This window comes from Monodelphis domestica, chromosome 8 (assembly GCF_027887165.1).
Source record: "Monodelphis domestica isolate mMonDom1 chromosome 8, mMonDom1.pri, whole genome shotgun sequence".
NCBI classification, from domain to species: domain Eukaryota; kingdom Metazoa; phylum Chordata; class Mammalia; order Didelphimorphia; family Didelphidae; genus Monodelphis; species Monodelphis domestica.
Genome location: NC_077234.1, coordinates 108,686,141 through 108,706,451, shown reverse-complemented (window position 1 = coordinate 108,706,451; position 20,311 = coordinate 108,686,141). Strand labels below are relative to the sequence as shown.

Below are 20,311 nucleotides of genomic sequence, written 5' to 3'. Positions count from 1 at the left end.
CTAATACATATACTTTTAAAAACATATTTAAAATTTTTTATTGTCCCTTTATTTTCTTGGCATTTTCAAAGAAAACTGAGCTTAAATATGTTTGTAGTTGCATATAGATGTATATGAATGGGTTACCAATAAAATAAAATTACTCATAACAAATATAGCATTAATTCAACAAACTATGAGCCATTAAAAGGGGGCTGATATAATATCAGACTAGAAGTGACCCTCAGATAATGTGCAGAAATATAATTGGCCATATTTTCTTTGAATTTTTTATTGAAGTACTTTAAGTTATAAAATATTAATAAATAATAAGGAATTTGTATGTCAAAGTACTAAGGACACATTACATCATTATGAGGTATATACATGGTACATGTCAGAATTTATTCTAGTCTTTGCACTTCAAAAGCTGATACAAAGAATGAAACTGGCCTGGAGTTAGCAATAGTGGATTAAAGGGACTATTTTCACCCTAAACACTTCCTTATTTGTAGCTATTATATTATTTAAAATTGTTCAGTTTTTCCAGACCAGGAGAAGGCTATGACTGCTTCTCATCCCTGGGCCTCATTCACTTTATTCTGGTGCTAATGTAAGTTCTTGGCTTTTAAAGTAGCAGCAGCAGTGAAAATCACTGAGAGGACATCTAGGAACTCTTGAGGTCAGCCTTAGAATAAGATCTAGATGGAAAGGTAAGCAAGATAAAACTCAAATAGGAAACAGCAAGAATGGATTAGTTGAGTTATTCATTAGCAGGTAATTATGAGCCATAGGAGCTACACAGATCCTGAAAGTAGGCGCGACTTCCTGAAAGATAGTAGAGCTGCTTGAGTTTGTCTGTATTTTGTGTTTTCTGCCAGTCCAAATAAAACCTGATTTCTATTTCACATTGTCTTAGTCTGAGGGCTTACAAAAGAACTGAGGGTCCTATGAGAGAAAGACCCATGCCAAATGTTGATATTCCTAGGAGAAATGGAGAAATGATTGACTTGGGACATCAGTGTACCTTGTTTCTTATCTCCTGGTGGGTGTGTGTGTGTGTGTGTGTGTGTGTGCGCGCGCTCGTGAGTGTCCTCTTTCCTCCACTGAAGAATGATGAAGTGTGGAAAACAGTAATGTGCTTTTGGGCAAATCTTTTCTCGTTCCTCAGTTTGCTAAGCTATTTGATTAATTCTATCTTGCTTCCTTTGCTCTGACATATCCTAGGCTCGTAAAAATAATAAATTAATTGTTGGGAACTCGGAAACCATGGTTTTGAGGAGATATTTACTCACACAGTTTCCAAAACCTAGAATAGCCTTCTGAAGCCCATTTTTGTTATTGTTCAGACATTCAGTCATGTCCGACTCTTCGTGATGCTATGGACCACAGCATGCTAGGTCCTTCAGTCTATTGTTTTTTGACACTGCCTGTCTATCCATCTGAAGCTCTTCTTTACTCCTTTCTGTCTTCAGTCTTTCCCAACATCAGAGTCTTTTCCAATGAGTCTTATCTTCTCCTTATGTTACTGAAGTATTTAAGCTTCATCTGAGGCCCAGATGTGAAAGAAATAAAAGCTTTATTTAGATTTAGATTTAGAACTAGAATGAAACTTGGAGGTCATTAAATCCAACATTCCCTTCCCTTCCCTGCCCTCTCAGAATTGACACAAAGCAGAAGAATGATAAGTGCTAGGCACTTGGGATTAAATAACTTCCCCAGGGTCACACAGCTAGGAAGTGGCAGAGGCCAGATTTGGACCCCGGTCCTCCTCTTTCTAGTCCTGGCATTATTTTCTGTGCTACTTTGGCTTCTTTCACATTAGCTCTCCAAACCTCAATCTTACATATGTTTGAATTAGTTGCCAGAGTTAGGAGTAGAGATGTGATTAATCTCCCCTGGCAATATTATTTCCAAAATTTTGAGGCAGCATTTAAAGATATTTTGTTATAACTCAGCAATCATATTAGCAAGGCAAAAGAGAGATGATGAAAAAAACTTACTTCAAAAGAGTTTTGTTGAAGGATGTTTCCAACAACCAAACAAGACCCTGAGGAGGTGTGGAGATGGAGGATATTTCAAGTCTCTAAGTATACGTCAGACTCACTTGTGGAAGGTACCAAAAGCATTGGTGGCTTCTCAACTTTGCCTTTTTATACAGGATAATTCCTATCACTGATGTGTTAGTTATGATTATTAATTTTCCTTGATTCCTAGGAATTCTAGAATTGTGATTTGTGGGGAAAGGGTGTGCCTGATTTCTGAAATAAAAATCACAACTCCTCTCTTGGCTGGCTTTGTAAATGTATTGGACTTATGAGAATAACATAAAGAGAAAGGGGAGAATGCATAGATGAATTTAAGCTCCACCATCAATGCATTGATGTGCCTGTTGTCCCCATACTTTATTTTTGTTCTAACTTAATTAACTTTTAGCTCTCGTAGCTTTTCTCCACATTCTAAGGTATATTTTAGGTGCCATAAATAAATAAATAAATATTCACTCCTGGTTTTTTATTCAGTATTTGCATATTGAGTTATTTGGGATTAATGAGATTGGCAATCAGACAATTATTGCAAACTAGCGTGGGAGACCCTAATGTTATTAAATTTCCCATAATCATCTCTGTGCACTTGTTCAAAATATCCTCTTATGCCTAGAACATATTCCTGCCTCATCTTCTTTAAGGGGCCACTTTGTAGATGTCATTACTATGACACCTCACTGATAATCTGTATAAATAAAATGACTATAAGATGTCTACTAGATTGAAATCTCTTTTATTCCTAGTTTGTTTTAGTACTTCACAGCTTTTTCTCTAGAGTGTAAGACCTCCTATAAAAATGAAAAAAGTATAGGATACTCCATGTAGATGCTCATCAAAGGCCTATCTGCAATCTGGCCCATCTTTCTCCAAAAGAGACTAAGACTAGTTTCTGCTTTTGTGGAGAGCAAGAGATCTATGGCAAACTAATTATCCTTCACATACCTATCTGTAAGAAGGATATTAGGCTAGAATTATGATTATCCATGAAATATTGGTGTTCTGGGTGCAAAATAGGTTCAGAATTAAATGCATTGTCCTTGATCTCTCATTAGAGAAAAGTAATTTTTTAATATTGCCACTAAATAATGGTTATACAAAAGACTATTGCATATAACAAATAAATGCCTTTATTCAAGCAAAATAGCAGACAGAAGTTGGGGGGATTTATCCAGATCAGAAGAGTCCAAAGAATACACAAAAGTAAAGGAATCTTTCAACTGGAAACAAGTTAAAACATTTCCATTCAAGCGAAGATGGAAAAAGATCTCAATAAGGGGAAGGATCCTCTTAGGAGGCTTCAGTGTCTTGTGCCCTGTCAGAGAAGACTCTCAGCCAATCAGGAGTCTCGGCTCCTTTCAGGTATGCAAATCATCACAGAGTGTCATGGGACTGGCAAGCAGAGTTTAGTCCCACTCTCACTCCACAACCCTAAATAGCGGCATTCCAGTCCTATGTGATGCCTAGAGTTAGCCTGACTTACATGCTTACTCACATCGGCTTTGCAGGTGGAAGTACAACTGAAAGAATTCTAGATTCCTGAATTATTGAGTGTTAATATAGAATTCAATTCTGCACATTGATTAAGTGATCAATATAGATATATAAAGAATTAATGGGGGTATAGAAAAATCAATATAATTTTTGCTTTGAATTTTAGGATTTTAGGTCACAGCAAGGTAAATAAAGACAAATAAGACTTACACATGTAATAGGAGAGTAAAATAAAAGTGATGGGAAATACAAAAGAAAAGACTCACAGGCCATGAGCATACATTTTTGTTTGCTTGTTTTTAAGAATAAAGGTTATTTGGAATATTTCATCCTTTGCCTTATTATTTATTATTATTATTTGCTTATTATTTGCATATTATTTAGCAGTAATGTGAATCACTAATGAAAGGTCAGAAAATATTGTTGCTAAATTAAAGCCACATCTACCATAGGATTTTATATAAGAAGTTATGGAGGCAATATAAACATTTGAAAGAATGCTAGATTTGAAATTAAAAAAAAAATCTCAGCCCTTCTAGTTTCTAACTGTGTGACTTTAGACAAGTCATATGTAGGCAGAGAGTGACACAGTAGACATATAGCTGATCCTGATGTCAGGATGACCTGAGTTCAAATCCAAACTCAGACACTTATTAGAAGAGAAAGTCACTTAACCTCTTCTTGTCTGAGTTTTCTCATCTATAAAATGGGGATAACAATAGCATCTACCTCCCAAGATTACTTTGAGAATCAAATGAGATATTAATTTAAAAGTGCTCAGTACAGTAACTGGCACATAGTTACGTGCTATATAAATGTTAGCTTTGTCATTATTATTATGCTCATAGGGAACTCTTAGAAATTTTTCCTTCAAATATAGTCTTTGTTGCTTCATATTTGTATTGCAAAAAAGTAAAACTTTCATATTTTTAATAACTAGATAGATTGTTTAGTAGTCTATTTTCTTCTGCTACAATAATTATTTCATGTATCTTTGATTTGGTTAGTGCATTACTCCCTCCATCCTGCAGATTACAAAGCCACCATCATTACACAAATTAGTCTTTCAGCAACAGGTACTCTCCCGGACAATTGTCTTGCTTTGTTTTGGGAACTGGAAAAGGAGTAATTTTTTTTTTTAAATCAAAGAAAGTGAAGACTAAGGTGTATAACCCAATATATTTTATTTTTGTTGTTGTCATGGACTTTGTAGCAGTCCTAACTTTTTATTTATAAACCTCAATCTTTTATGGGTTTAAAAACCTTAATTTTAATGTCTAATTTTTTAGGAAAATGTTTTATGATGATGATTATATAAAAGGCAGGAAGGTGTCACAATGCATAAAGCAGTGGACTTGAAGTCAAAAAGACTCATTCATGCTGTCACTTAAGTCATTTATTAGCTATGTGACTCTGGGCAAGTCACTTAACCTCTGTCTGGTAGTTTCCTCATCTGTAAAATAAGGGTCATACTAATCTCTCTCTCTTTCTTTCACTTTCTCTCTCGTATTGTGAGGGTACAGTGAGGTAATATTTGTAAATTGCTTTGCAAACTGTTAAGTGCCATATAGTGCACAAAGATACTTGTGCGTGAAAGAGATTTAAGTGGAAAAGCTGATGCACAAAGACAGTCCCAATATCTTGGTGTTGGAATCCTGGGTCCAGTGGTATGTTAATTATTATTCTTATTATTTAAAAACATCCAGAAAATGTGAATTCGTTTTTAATAAGTTAATAAGTTTAATAAATTAATTGTGGGTTATTCAAAGATATTAAAGATTATCACTGCCCTTGAGGAGCCTGCAGGAATCTAGTTAGAAAGGCTAGAGTCAATTAAGCAAACATTTATTACATTTCTACTACATGGAAAGCAATATACTAGGCAGTAGCTAACAAACTTAATAACAACTGAGGGGGAAGGAAAAGGGAATAATTATATATATATACACACACACTTATATAATTATTTTTTAAATTTTTATATATATATTTATTTTTATTTATTTTATATATAAATAAATTTATTATAATTATAAATACTTAAATATATATATAGAGAGTACCTAAAAGTTGCCAGATGCTTTGTTTGCTAAGCACTTTATCAATACTATCTCATTTATCCTCACTACAACCGTGCCAGGCAGATGCTGTTATTATCTCTATTTTATAGTTGATGAAATTGAGTCAAACAGAGTCTTGCCCAGGATCCTATCATGAGTCTGGGGTCAGATGTGAACTCACATCTAATATAAGAATAAGAGGTAGTAGGTGCTATAGGTGGTCAGAGAAGAGAGAGTCATATCCAGGTGGGGCAGGCAAGTGTATAATAGAATTTCTGTGGCATCTTGAAAGGCAAGTCGAATTTTGAAATCTTGGAGTTGGCAAGGTTGGGCCAAATAGAGCACAAGTGGCATATATTTAGAAACTATTAAGTAGACCATTCTGGCTGGAATAGAGAACTCTTCTAGAGAAATAAAGGGAGATAAATCTTGAAAGGTAGATAAGACCAAATTTTGAAGAGTCTTGAATTCTAGCCTGTGTTCAGATTTAATCTCATGGGTTATAGGAACATTAGAAGTTTTAGAAGAGCAGGGAAGTGACATAGAAAATTATATTTTAAAAAGATTAATGTGGCATGAAATATGTATGAATTAATAGGCCATCACAATAATCTTTTGTGAGGGGCCAGAAAGAAAAAGGAGTAAAAGTTAATAGCTACTATTTTCAAGGATGATTATTGTCTTTTTTTAATACATTAAAAATATCCGTGATTAAGCTGTTGATTCAGAGAAGGTACTCCATATAATTTCACAAAGCATTACCTGCTTCATTTGGCTTTGGCAAATGAAATAATAAAATCATATTTCCATTTTCTGATATAGCTACAGATTGAAAATGTACTTCTACTTGATATTGTGATTGAGTCTGTCTATTTTTTTCTTACTGTTCATGCATTCCAAGGACAAGAACTGGTTTTCCCTATACTTAAGCTGGCATAGTACCTAATAAGGCACAACACATATCCAGAATATATTTTTATGTTAACAATGCATTATGTTTTAATGCATGAAGAGGAGTTAGGAAATATTTAATTTGTATCTGCCAATTTTTTTTTTATCAGAACCGTAGTACCTTTGAACCCCTTTCCCACAATTTGTTCTACATTAGGCAAATATTAAGTTCTGACCATGTGTTAGGTTAAGCTAGCCATGCAAAAAGCTAGGGATATAAAGACAAAAGCAAAATAGTCCCTATCCTTAAGGAAATTTCATTCTGTTGGAGGGGTGGTGATAACATATCTATGTGTATGTAGATGCAGAAAAAAACATAAATTAAAAGTTAAATAATACATAGGAAAAGACACTAGGAAACATTGTGAAAGGCTTGTAGATGTGGTGGTTCCTAAGCTGACCTTTGGGGGGAAAAATATTCTGAAAGAAAGAATTAAGGAAATCCTTGGCATTGGGGGAGGGGGTTGGAGTTGGCTGGCTCAGATGCAGGGAAGTTGGAAATGATATGACTCTCCCTCTGCACTCCTGAATCCTAGCCTTTACAAATGTTTGATATACATATACATGGGTTGTTCTATTTTATACTTTTTTTTTCAGGAAAGCTCTTTATATTCTAAATTTACACATGGTGCATAGGATAATATATGTGTTCAGTATATACTTAATGCTTTTTAACTAACTTTTTACAACATTGCAGTGTTGCCTATTTGTCATTATACGGTAATATTGAAAAAAGAAACCAAAAAAGTAACAAGTATTCCAAATTTCTGAGAAAATTGGGTACCATGCAATACTTAGCACATTAGTCATTAAAAAAAAAAAAAACTGATAGAGCTAATAGTAAATTTATCCTGAGTTGTTGGTTTTCAAGGTTAGAAATCTCTAGAGATATTTTGTTTGGTTGTTTTAGGATTAGGGAGTTGGGGACATTCTATGATACTAGTAAAATGGTTTTCTAAATCTCTTAAAGAAGATTGATGTTTCATATTTTGAGATTATTGATATGTTGCAAACATATCAAAACCTAAAAAGCCATTTTGCATTAACCTTTCTGAATAGTTATATTTTAAAATTATGAAAATAAAATGAAACCAGATGGACTGAACAGAGTTGACAGCACCTTTCTAGGTGATGAAATTGCTATTGATTTATGACCAGTGATTGTAAAAGCAGGCAGAGACTGTTTTGTTGCTGTCAGATGAGAACAGAAAGTAGGCAGGTTTTGTTATCAATCATTTCTTGTAGGTATAAGCCAGCAGCAGACTATTATAATTAATTTGATGGCTCTGTCTGATGTGAACTCCAGTGGCCATTGTGGATTGAAGCAATGCAACAGTGGAAGGTTGATGTGAAAAGGATGTGACCAAAATCTTCTGAGGCAAAATTGGGTCATTGAAAAGTATACATTGACTTGGCTATTTGGTAATTAATGAGTCACAACTTTGTGAATTAGAAACTCTTTATTAGAAAGGAGAGAATACTCTGGTTTTTTTCTATGAAGTGTTATGGTCATATGTTATATTAGTCCTTTTATCAAATTTGAGAATCTGACATTTGTAAGTGAACTTTCTATTTATAACTTTTAGATTTCCAAACCTGGTTTAAATTTTTTTTCAGTGATCACAACCATTTGGTACTAATACTGATTGAAGTAGGGAATGAGGAAAGAATGGTTCATCATTGTATCAAATTTTTCTAAGTATCTTTTTTTTTTTAGTTCCAATTGATTTGGCCATCTTTTCCCTAGAGATATACACTTGTCATTGCCTTCCTAATAATATCAGCACTCTTTATTACCACTTTTTGTATCTATATTAACACAGTTTTTGTTCTACTGACCTACTGACCACAGATATGAGGAAAAGTCAGTTTATCAGATACTGTTTGGACAAAAAAATATTACTTGATAATTTTGTTAACTTAATTCCTGAGGCTAAGGTGTTTATCATTATTTTCTTTGTTAATGAATAAATGAGATAAAAATTTCATCTAAATCAGATAACTTCAGAAAGTTAACATTTTAAAAATAGTATCTTTGCTAACTGAAAATGTATCACTCATTTTTAATATCAGTTTTCCTGAATTTTTAGTGCCCCGTACCAAGAGGCAGCATGCTGTGGTGAAAAGAATCCTAAATTTTCATTGAAAAAAATTGCTTTCCAAAAACAAAACCTCCATGTCATTTTCTTTTATAAACAAAATGAGTCTAATCCCCTTTAGCCCCAGCTAAAAGTTAGTAGTCCTGACTTTCAAGAAGCATATTATGAAATAGTAGAAATTAGATATATGCAATTATAGTATGAAATAGAATGGAAGTATTTGAAGATATAAACAAAGGACTAGAAAGGTTTGAAATTTTTTGTTGATAACCATTTTTTTCTTTTCCATTGTATCCCATCTCCTCTTTTCCATTCAGAGTCTCCCCTAATTTTAAAATATTTTAAAACAGAGGAAAGACATTTCAGCAAAACTAACCCAACATATCAATCAAGTTTAGTAGTATATTTCCAGTCACCCTTTCTTGCAAAGAAGGGTGCATTCTCATATCTCTTCTTGGGAGCCAAAGTTGTTAATTATAATTATAATGTTCCATTGCTATTTCAATTGTCATTATAGTTCTTTTTATTTCCACTGTTGTAGTCAGTGTTTATATCATTTTCCTGGTTCTGCTTATCTCATTTTGCATCAGTTCTTTTAAGTCTTCCCATGCCTCCTTGTATTCTTTATATTCACTGTTTCTTTCAATGCAGTAATAGTTAATTATATTCGTGTACCTCAGTTTGTTCGACTTCCTAATATCTACTTTTTTTCCCATTTCTTTGCTACTATAAGAGATATGGCTTCTAATATTTTTCATGTGCATTGGATTTTTCTATATGTGACCTGCCTTAAATTCCTCTTTAATTGATTCTCTACAGAATCTTTTCCAAACCATTTTGTTTTTTCTTGTCTCCCAGCCCTCACCCTCTGTATTCTCTCATTTAAGGACCTCATGTCTTACCTTACAGAGATATTTGAGGACATTCCTGGTGAATCTCCTTTTCTCTTCTTTTGAAAACACCTTGACATAATCCATGAATCTCTTTCTTTCAAATCTCTAACTATGAGGTGGCCACAACTCGGGGCATGCTTTTAATCATCTTTCTCATTAATCATCAGATTTATACCTCAGTTATCCCTTTTGTTTCTCCTCTGATGTCCAACTTTTCTTTGTTGGTTCCTTCTCTACTGCCTTTAAATGTGCCCAATTCTCCCCAATACTTAAAAACGTTCCCAGTATCCTACCATTCCCTTAAGTTATCATCCTGTCTTTACTCTTTCTCATCCAAATCTAGAAAGGGCTAATTATACTCATTGCCTTTGTTTTCTCTGTTCCTGACCCTCTGCAGTCTGGCTCCCAACCCTGTTAATCAACTGAAACTACTCTCTCCAAAATTACCAGTTATCTCTTATTTGCCAAATATTGTCTCTTTTTTATTGTCATTTTTCGTAATTGCTGCATTTGATACTGTTGACCACTCTTCTCTTTGGGTTTTCATGGCACAACTCTGGGTCTTCTATTTGTTTTAATTACCCCTCCTTACTCTTTATTTGGAATATTCAAGAAAGCCAGGTAATGGGAAAACCTGACACCAGGGGGCTGATATATCTGTTTTACTTTGCTCCCTAGCCTACCCCAGAAACTGTTTAGGATGATCCAGCTGTAGGAAGAACTTTGTAATTGTCTACCTGAGTTAGGATGTCAGCTCCTTGAGCGTAATGATTTGTTTAATTCTTTGCTTTTTTATTCCAAACACATAGTACGTTTCCTGGCACATTACAAATGCTAAATAAATGAATGATAATTTTTCTAGTATGCTCTTTAATATTCAAATCATGTATCCATTTAGATTTGTTTTGTGATATATGGTATAAAGTGTTATTCTAAACTTCAATTTCTGCCTTATTCCTGGTGTATCCCATCATCTCCCCTTACCTTCATTTGAAACCCTTTGACATCATCCTCTAAAGGTACCTGTTAGGCTTTTTAATTTTCATCTTTTCATCTTTTTATTTCAAAACTTTCTATTAGATGTTCAAAATTAGATGTATTTCTTAGATGTTCAAAATTTCTTCTTTGTGTTTGTATGTTGGTTTCCTACTTTTTCAAATTGAGCATTCAGCACATTAATTCTTTTTCCCCTTTTATTTTATTTTTTAGGGGTATGTTTTTTCTCCTATGTATTAATTTAGCTATATTTCAGAAATCTTGATGTCATTTTGTCATCATTTTCTTTCACACCTATTATTTGTCTTGTTCTGAGATATGATTATGAATCCATTTATGTCTGTCTTTTGTTTTCAGTTTTTATATTGGCTACAATTTTTATTTCATTATAGTTTATAAAGGATGTTTAATATTCCTGCTTCTTTACATATATTTCTAATTTCTCTATGCCAGTACTTTTTTTGTAGTAATACTATAAGATGATGAGAAAAAATGGCAATATATTTTTTAGTGATTCCCATTCATTACATGCTATAAATCTTTTAGTTCTGCATCCTCCAACAGTATGTACTACTCTATATTTTCCCATTTTCTTACATTTTTATTAGATTTGATCAGCTCTGTGAGATTAATGTTAAGGCTAATTATTGTTTTATTACCTGTGTCTTTTTACCTCCGTTTAGATGAATTTTGATGCTATGCAATTTGACATATATGTTAAATTTTTATTTCAACAAGCATTTTTAATCATCATCTATATGCTAGGCAGAATCATAGGTGCTAAGGACACAAAGGTGAAAATAAGTCCCTGCATCTCTAGAATGAGGACATTGAATTTGAAAGCTTTCAACCTCTCTTTAACCTCTGTTATGATCCTCATATAAGTCTCTTCATATATTAAATAAATACAAGGTAATTTTTTTAAGGAAAAAATGGCAGCCAGGATGTAGGCCAGGAAAGGTCTAATACAAGAAAGGAGGTTTGAACTGAGCTTTAAAGGAAACTAGGGATTTTAAAAAGCAAAAGTTAAGAGTGAGTGCTATTCAGGGGACATCCCAGAGAAAAAGGATAGCATATTGTCTGTGAGGAAGAGCAAGGAAAGTTTAACTGAACTAAACAATGTGTAATAGAGAATGGTGTATATAAAATGGCTAGAAAATTAGCCTGGAACCACACTGTGAAAGACTTTAAATGCTAGAGGAGTTTATATTTTGCCCTACAAGCAATAAGGAGCCACTAGAACTTACTGAGGAGAGTGATGTGGTCAGATGTCCTTTTTAGGAATATCACTTTGTCATCTATTAATAGGATGGATTATAAAAAGAGAGGTTGACCAAATAGGAGGCTCTAGTAGTTCAGATGAGAAGTAGTATGGTGGGCCAATCAGGCAAAGGAAGGTGTGGATATAAGAGATGATGTTGGGTAGAATCAATAACATATATGGCTCCTCATTGGATGTGTGTAGTGAGGGGAAAGTGAAATGCCATGGATAACTCAGGGGTTATGAACCAGAGCAGCTAGAATGTTGGTGGTGCCCTTTATAGAAAGAATAGTATCACGAAAATCAAGGGATGTGAGAATGTCCAAAAGGAGAGAGTAACATGTCAATAAATTAAAATACTGAAAAATTCAGAAGACAATTAGGGACTAAGAAAAGGCCATCAGTTTTAATGATCATTAGCAACTTTGGAAAGGGGAGTTTTCATTGAGTTGAGGAGGTTGGATGCCAGATTGCAATGGGTTAAGAAGTGAGGAATAGGAGAGAAAATAAAAGCAATGAGGACAGCCAAATTTGTTTTTTGTTTTGTTTGTTTGTTTGCTTCATGGATAGTAGTTTGGTTTCTAGATATATGGTGGTGACCAGGGAATATTTATAGGCATAAATGGATAAACCACGAGTTAGAGAGAGACTAAATATTGGGGAGGGTTGAATTGATGGTGGGGACAAGATGCCGGAGGAAGGAGATGAGATCCAGGGTATTGGTACAGGGATTGACCTTGGGGAAAAAAAAGGCTACATCTTTATTAGAGGCTGGAATAACAGAGGAGATGATGAAAATGCCAAGACATTTAGGGAGATTGTAGAACAGGGGAGATGATGGAGCTCACTATAAATTATTCCTCCCTCTTCTCCCCCCCCACCCCCCCAAATATGAGATGAGATCTTCTGTTGAGGGTTGCAGAAAAAGAAGAGGCAGGGAATAAAAAAAGATTTGTGCCTCTATAGGAACTGGTGTATAGAATCAATTGGAGGATTGTAAATGAATTGCCTTGCCCTGGGGAGTGCCTAATATAATTAACACAAATTATGTGAACTTAGTCAACACATGTACGATTTTCTCTAGCACTGTTCAACAACATGTTAATAGGAATGGAGACAGATGATGTGAGTTGAGGTTTTGCAAGACATAAAGGATCAGGAAAAGAAGACAATTGAATGAAGACTGGGTGAAGTTTTATTGAACTTGTTTCATTGTCCAGGTCTAAGCTTAAAAAGGATGAATTTGAAATCATCATGGTGAGGACCAAGAATAGGTTTAGGAAAAGTGAGCCCAAAGAATAAAATGGAATGATAGGTTATGAATGAATGAAGGAAAAGAGTTCTTGTTTCTTCAAGTGAAACATTTTTATGATGAAGAAATCAAAGTTGTGATCATCTTTGTGTGTGCAAAAGGCTGAAAGAATAAGTAGATCATAAGAGATGGTTCTGTAGAATAACTGGGTGGCTACTTGAGAGAACATCAGCATATATGTTGCTATCTCTTACTAGACAAAATGTTGTAATTTAAAAATTGCATTCAGTCCTATCCCTGGATATTTACAGGTTTGATTTCATCCAGAGCTATTTCATTTGTATTAGGAAACTTTTTCTATTAATGTGGATCAGCAATTATTCTGTAACATAGTCTTAGCCACCTAAGTTACTTATTGGTTAAGTGACTTATCCAGGGTTATCTGACCAATATGTTGGAGAGGTGTTAAGATTTTCTGGCCATTTTTCTAACACCTTTACTGCATTGCCTCTCATTGGAGTATGGGTAAAAATAAATACCAAATCAGATTATAGAACATAAAGATTAGACGTCATAAGGAACTCAATAGAAGGTCCATGACTTATAAAAGACATTCAGGAACTACAGCTTGATGTTTGTTTTTAAATAATATTTTATATCTTTTGTTTTGACATCACTCACATTTCCCAATATCCCTTTTATCCTTCTTAGAGAACCATCTTCCTTAATAAAAAAGGGAAGTGGGGGAATGTTCAGCAAAACTAAACAACATAATGAAAACTTCTGACATAGAATTCCCATCAATTTGGCATCTACTTGATTTCGAGTTTTCTGCATACCTAGCAGGGTAAACCATGGGTCAAAATGTATGGAAATTTTTAGCCACTTAATAATTCCAAATTTATGTTTTGAATGGCTAAACCAATTTATGGATTTGCCAACAATGTAACCCAGTGTGTCTATCTTTCCACACCTTTTTCAACACTGTCACTGCTATATTAATTGAGAGGTAAAACCTCAGAATTATTTTGTTTCCATCTCCTGTTATTAGTGATTTAAAAAATTCTTTCATGTAGTTGTAAGGTTTAGAGTTCTCCTTTTGAGAATTTTTATGTCCTTTGACCTCCTTATATTGGAAAATGACTTAGGCTTACATTTTTCTTGTCATTGTCCCTCTATTTTAGCCATATCTGTTTTATACAACTTGTTGGGCCAAAAAATGAGATTTACTTAACCATGTATTACCTTTGCTATGCTGGATTTGGAGACTAGGATAAGATATGTTAAGAATGGAAGAATAAGAAAGCTGAAAGAGCCCAGAAACTGTCCTTATTCGACAAATAACTTACAAGGGCAAGCAAACAGGAAGGAAAGGAGCATCTACCTCATTGCTACTATGTGTTGGGTACTATATGCCATGTGCTTTTTACCAATATCTTATTTGATCCTCACAATCAAACTATCAGATGCATTTATTGTCTCAATTTTACAGTTGAGGAAACTGAGGCAAGCAGATCATAAGTGCTCATTCTAGGGTCACGTAAATATTAAGTGCCAGGTGCCAAATTTGAACTCAGGCACACTGATCCCTTGAGATCCACTATACTAACAACTGACTGAATATGGGAACAATCTCATTTACTAAATATTGCAGATCTGTATTATTTTAAATAGTATTACTTCACCCCTCCTCCCCCCCCCCAAAAAAAAGAAAAGCATTTGAGGATAAAACAAACCTAAAGAGAGTTTGTTGTGAAATGCAACTATTCAGGATAATCCCTAGAACATTAATAGAGAAAATGAAGGAAGAAAAACATACAAAATTGAGCATATATGCTGGGGTTTTATTATTATTTATTTTCTTTTTCACTGATAATGGTTTTACTACTTTCACACTTTGCCACTTCAGTATCCAGTACATTATGTGAGGAAGTAGAAATGGAAGAAGTTAGGAAGAATGGCTAGACATGATCAAATACAAGCAGAAGACATCCATGACATTTTAAAGTTACTCAGAAAGTGATGTTCATGATCTTTCAAAGAGGGGGAAGGAAGATCTCATAGAATGTAAAATACCATAGATGGGTACTTTTGCCCAAAAAGAATGACCAGGAAGGCAATAGCCACCATTGGTCCATATTCTTGCTTTCTTATTTCTATAAAATCTTCATGAGAATTAATTCTGCATGCATCAAGGGAATTCCTGAAAAGAGTATGAGAAGAAATTGTTGAGCTTTTCTAGATTATTTATTACAGTTATCCAGATCTCGATTTCACAAGAGTTGACATAGAAAACATAGTACTATTATATACTGTTTTATTTTTTTTTAAGTATTTGACTTGGTAGAACAAAATGGAGCCTTGAAGGCCTTCTCAAACAAGGTTTCTACTATGCACAAACTAAATTAACTCAGACTGATAGAACTAAGGAAATACCTTTGTTTAGTGATCCACTGAGTACTGTCATCCAGTGAGGTATAAAACAGGAAGATGCGCTTACCTAAATCTGCCACTGTCATGGTTGATGCCTGGTCATAGTCCAAGCATAAAAAAAGAAGAAGAAGAAAGGAATTACTTATTGATAAGGAGTTTCTCCCTAGTAGGTAATATTTTGACATCCCCAGAATACTCCAAAAATTCCTCATTGAAATACACATTAGTACAGTAAAATCATTCACAATGGAACAACAAAGTGATTTAAAAATTCATTGAAACAACAAAGTGAATTAAAAATACATATTGCCCAGACTATAACATGCAGCCGGACAAGAAGTTTATCAAGTTAGTCCATCAGTGTATATATAACATGGAGAGGTGTATCAGATAGACAAGAACTAAACCCAGAACTGAATGGTATTTGTAGATGACTCTTGGGATATTAAGAAATAAATAGATCCCTAGACTTGAAGTCAGGACAATCTGGGTTAGAATCCTGGCCTCAGATAATTATCAGCTATATAACCCTGGGAAAATCACTGTCACATCTCTCTCAACCTCTATTTCCTCCTCTGTCCAGTTGGGATAATAATAGCACCTACCTCATAGGTTGGTTGTAAAGAACCAATGAGATAATATTTGTAAAGTGCTTTGTACATTTTTAAAAGTCCTATAAAATGTAACACTTTAAAGCACTACCTTAAATGTATTATATTTAAAAATTCAAGAGTAAGGCCCTCCAAACTATTGAGCAATCTTGTATTGGGAACTTAAAGAAGGCCTTGCATGGAGCTATTTCAGTCTGCAATGGTCCTTATAATATGCAAATTGATGAAATCCTGGATCTGTTAAAAACTCTTTATTAAAATATAATTATACAATATATGCAACTATTTTAAAGGTGAGACAAAGTTAAAATATAATTTTATGTTTAAAATAAATTTGTATCTACTACCCTACTCTCTAAATTCATCAGCAACAGTGAACAACTAACCCCAAACGGTTTGCTTAAAAAATAAAAACTCCCCACTCCAAATCTACCAGAAAATAATTTTAAGAATACAAACTGCTTCTGCCTTTTTAAAAAGGAATCTTAATTTTGTCTCAACCATGTTGCAGAAAAAAGCACCTGAACCTTAAAAGTTACCTTCCTTCTTTCTTCAACCCTCAACTATAATCTCTGAGGTGATTGCTTACTGAGCCCCAGGAGACTAGCTGCCTTTTGGTATTGTGGGGGAAGTGATGCCTTCGAAATTTTCCCCACTGCCACAAATTCATAAAAACACAAAGTCGGCTTTATAAGAAATCTTCCTATACTTTCACAATCAGATCTAGCATTGTCCCCTAAACCACATGCTTCAGGTTCCCTGTAATTCGATTCAGGATGTGCTGGATTTGGTGCAGCTCATTGCGGTCAGGCCGGCAGCTGGGGGTGATTTCTAACACATAATCTGGGCCATATGAAGTGAAAAATTCATGATCTGGGATCTCAGAAGACAGTGTTCTACCCAGGATGACCCCGGTCAAGTATGTCCAGCATCGGGCTGTGTTGGCAAGGTTGTAACCTCCTCCTCCCAGTATCAGGGTGGCCAGCTGCCACTGAAGGATGTACTTAAGACACTTCCCGAGTCCCACTGGAGTCATGTTAAATGAACACATCGGGTCCCCAGCTATGGTATCGGCTCCTAACTGCAGAACCACTGCTTTGGGATTGAAGGCTGCATAGACTTCCTTGAGGACACTTCTACAGATCTGATAATACTTTTCATCCCGTATGCCATCCTGAATGGGCACGTTGACGCTGTAATACCGCCCCTTCCCGAGGCCCACGTCTGACACATCTCCAGTCCCCGGAAAAAACCCTGGAGAGAATTTGTGCAGAGACACGGTCATGACTTTGGAAGTGAAACTGAAAGCGTCTTCGACGCCATCTCCGTGATGCAGGTCCAAGTCCACGTACAGAATGCGATCAAACTTCCTCCTCAAATGCAAAATCCCTAGGACAGCGTCATTGAGGTAACAGAAGCCTGAAGCTTCATCCTTCTTGGCATGATGCCAGCCTCCGGCCCAGTTAATGGCTATATTGCATGTTCCGTCAATTAAGCACTGGGCCGCGGTGATAGTGCCGCCCCCTACAGCGGCCGCATAATCAAATATGCCCTCCGTGCTGGGGCAGTCATAGCCCAGGCCGAATTCCACTGAGTCAGGGTGCTCGTCATCCCCTTCCTCACTGACCTTCTGGAGATGCTGCAGATAGGCGTCCGTGTGGAAGCTGGCCATTTCCTCCATGGAGGCCACTTTGGGCTTCACTACCCTCATTTCCTTCAGCAGCTCATAGGCTTCGATCAGGGAATGCACCATGCTGGCCCTCTTAGGCACCTTGGCCAGCGAATCACAAGTGCGGACATACTCCGGGCTGTAGATGTAGACAGGGGGCAGAGGCGGCTGCCGCGGAGGGGGCGAGGGCTCCTCTGCCTCCTGCATGGCCCGCCCTCACCCAGGCCCTGGCCCCCCCCGGGGACACTCGAACCTTGGCGGCCCGAGGGACCCCGAACGCTGCCGCTGTGATGCCGCCCCCGCCTCCCTTACCACTGTCTCTCCGCACTGCTGCTGCTACTGCCGTGGATGCCTCTACCTTAGCTGACGCTGCCACTGTCTCTGCCTTCAATTGGCGCTGCCTCTCTCTGTCTTCTCTGCTGCTACCTCTGCCCTGGCTTCCGCCACTGCCGCTGCCCCTTCCGCTGCCGCAGCTTCCGCCACAGCAACCGGAGCGCTCCCCCTCCTCCTCACCGCGCAGTTGCTCCTGGGGATGCGGGGAGGGAGGGAGGGAGGGAGAGGAGAGACTGGGAGTTGCAGTCCACCCGCCTGAGCCGGGGCTTCTTGAGTGAAACAGTGGCCTGTCGGGAGAAAAAGACCGGTTTCCCTAGACCCCTCTCTTCCACCTTAGTAAACGGATGGGGCGTGTCCATGGGCTTTAAAAGCCCGCCAAGATAAGGCTGCATCAGCCTTTGTCAGGTCGGGAGAAAAAGACCGGTTTCCCTAGACCCCTCTCTTCCACCTTAGTAAATGGATGGGGCGTGTCCATGGGCTTTAAAAGCCCGCCAAGATAAGGCTGCATCAGCCTTTGTCTCTGTCCCTGCTGACCCTTTAAAGTATGCGGACAGAGCCTCCTGGCCCTACGCATGAGCCAGTAGTTTTGAAATAAGATGAGTGTTCAATAAATGGTTCTTCCTTCTGGTGGGCAAGCTGACAGGATTGTGCAGTGGTGTGTGTGTGCGCATACCAAACATCTGAGCTTTTAGACTTAAATTTTTATTTTTTAGGTAATTCCACAAGTCTAAAACTCTGAACTGTCTGAAACACCGATTCCCTTCGCCTATAAAATGCCACATGGGCACTATTCCCTAAGAGAAGCTCTGTTATATATGGTTAATAATATATAAACACCACCCTCCTTTTATTTAATAGTAAATGCATCATTTCCCACTCATATTAGGGAAACAAAGAGGGTACCTAGTTTTACTTGCTAGTTTTTTCATAAAATTGATTTTAGAAGTCTTGCCTAAGAAGGTTCTCAAAATTTTTAAATTAATTATAGCTTTAACATTAAAAACCAATACAACCATTTAAACTCGTTTCAAAAAGGTATTGAAAAAAGAAATGACAAGATTTGGTGGCTGGACATGGAGGCTAGAGAGAGTAAAAACTGAATCACTGTCCGGAAAATGGGTGACTGAAAGGATAATGTCCTCAACAGAGAAAGGGAAGGATTGAAGATTAAGGTTTTGGAGAGAAAATGGATAAATCCTGTTTTTGGCTATGTTGGATTTATGATGCCTATTCAGTTTGAAATGGATGTTATCAAATTGAGTTTAGTATGAAAAATAAGCTCATTTATCAGTAGTCAGCAACATAGAAAGTATAAATTATATTTGGATAATTTATTGAAATTTAAAAGGAAATTCTTTATAGTTTGGCTTAGTTTATTTTGGACATAAACAACAACATTTTCATTTTGTAACTGTAAGGCAAAATTTTTAGCCTCCTGATACATGGTTCCACAAAACATTTTTGACCCATAAATTGAATCATTACGTTATAAAGTTTGTTATATAATTACAATGATCATCATGGTTAAAGAGGTTAGAAGAATGACTGAAGGTCGTAATTGCTATATTCAAAAAAAATCATACTAAATTATCTAATGTATAACAGAAAAGGAAATTTTTAAAACGTTTTGGCTTGCTTATTTCATGGACAACAATACTGCTGAACTGAAAAAAAAATCTGAACCTAAGGTTTTTTTTTAAATAGTCTGTTTTATTTACTGTTACTTTTACCAAAATTTGAAGATCTCAGAGCTGAAATCGTATTACTGATTTACTGTCCAAAAAATCTATATTCTGTGCTTCTGAAATTTTCCATAAAGCTGCTATTCTGAGAAATGCCTGAATTAAATCAACACATGATGTTAAAGCCCTTTCAATCATTGAGTAATTTGATTAATTAGCATTAATGATAGTGTAGTTTTTCTACTTGTAGATAGTAGATTAGCCTGAATCTAGGGAAAATAATTTCAGTCTTCTACTATTGACCATTTTGGATCTATAAAATTTTATTTCCATTAATAACTTCGAGAAAGTTAAAACACCACTTTGAATTCAATCTAAATAATATCTTTGAACTCAAAATATAACTTTAATATATTCTTCTTTCAGAATTCTATCACAAATCTACTTTCCTCATGAAACATTCCCAGATTAATTCACTCAAATTAATTGGACTCAGATATTTAAAGAAAACATTACTTCTACAAATATTTCTGGTTTTACTAAGGTTTTTTAT

General features: G+C 35.8%; 2 protein-coding genes across 11 annotated transcripts in view; one reads left to right on the top strand and one right to left on the bottom strand.

Moving 5' to 3' along the window:
* The window catches only part of HDAC8 (histone deacetylase 8), a 41,190-nt gene extending 22,603 nt beyond the window's left edge, over positions 1 to 18,587 (bottom strand). For 2 of the 8 annotated variants that reach the window (XM_056806855.1, XM_056806856.1), the window contains exon 1: positions 15,467 to 18,488. In XM_056806855.1, coding sequence (XP_056662833.1) covers positions 16,811 to 17,950 — 1,140 coding nt within the window. In that variant the 5' untranslated portion in view covers positions 17,951 to 18,488 and the 3' untranslated portion in view covers positions 15,467 to 16,810. Of the gene's footprint in view, positions 1 to 14,853 lie in introns of those variants that run through there. The other 6 variants (XM_056806858.1, XM_056806859.1, XR_001624253.2 and 3 more) reach the window with 6 other exon arrangements.
* DIAPH3 (diaphanous related formin 3) overlaps positions 1 to 20,311 on the top strand; it is a 445,793-nt gene that overhangs the window by 350,521 nt on the left and 74,961 nt on the right. The window lies entirely within an intron of this gene.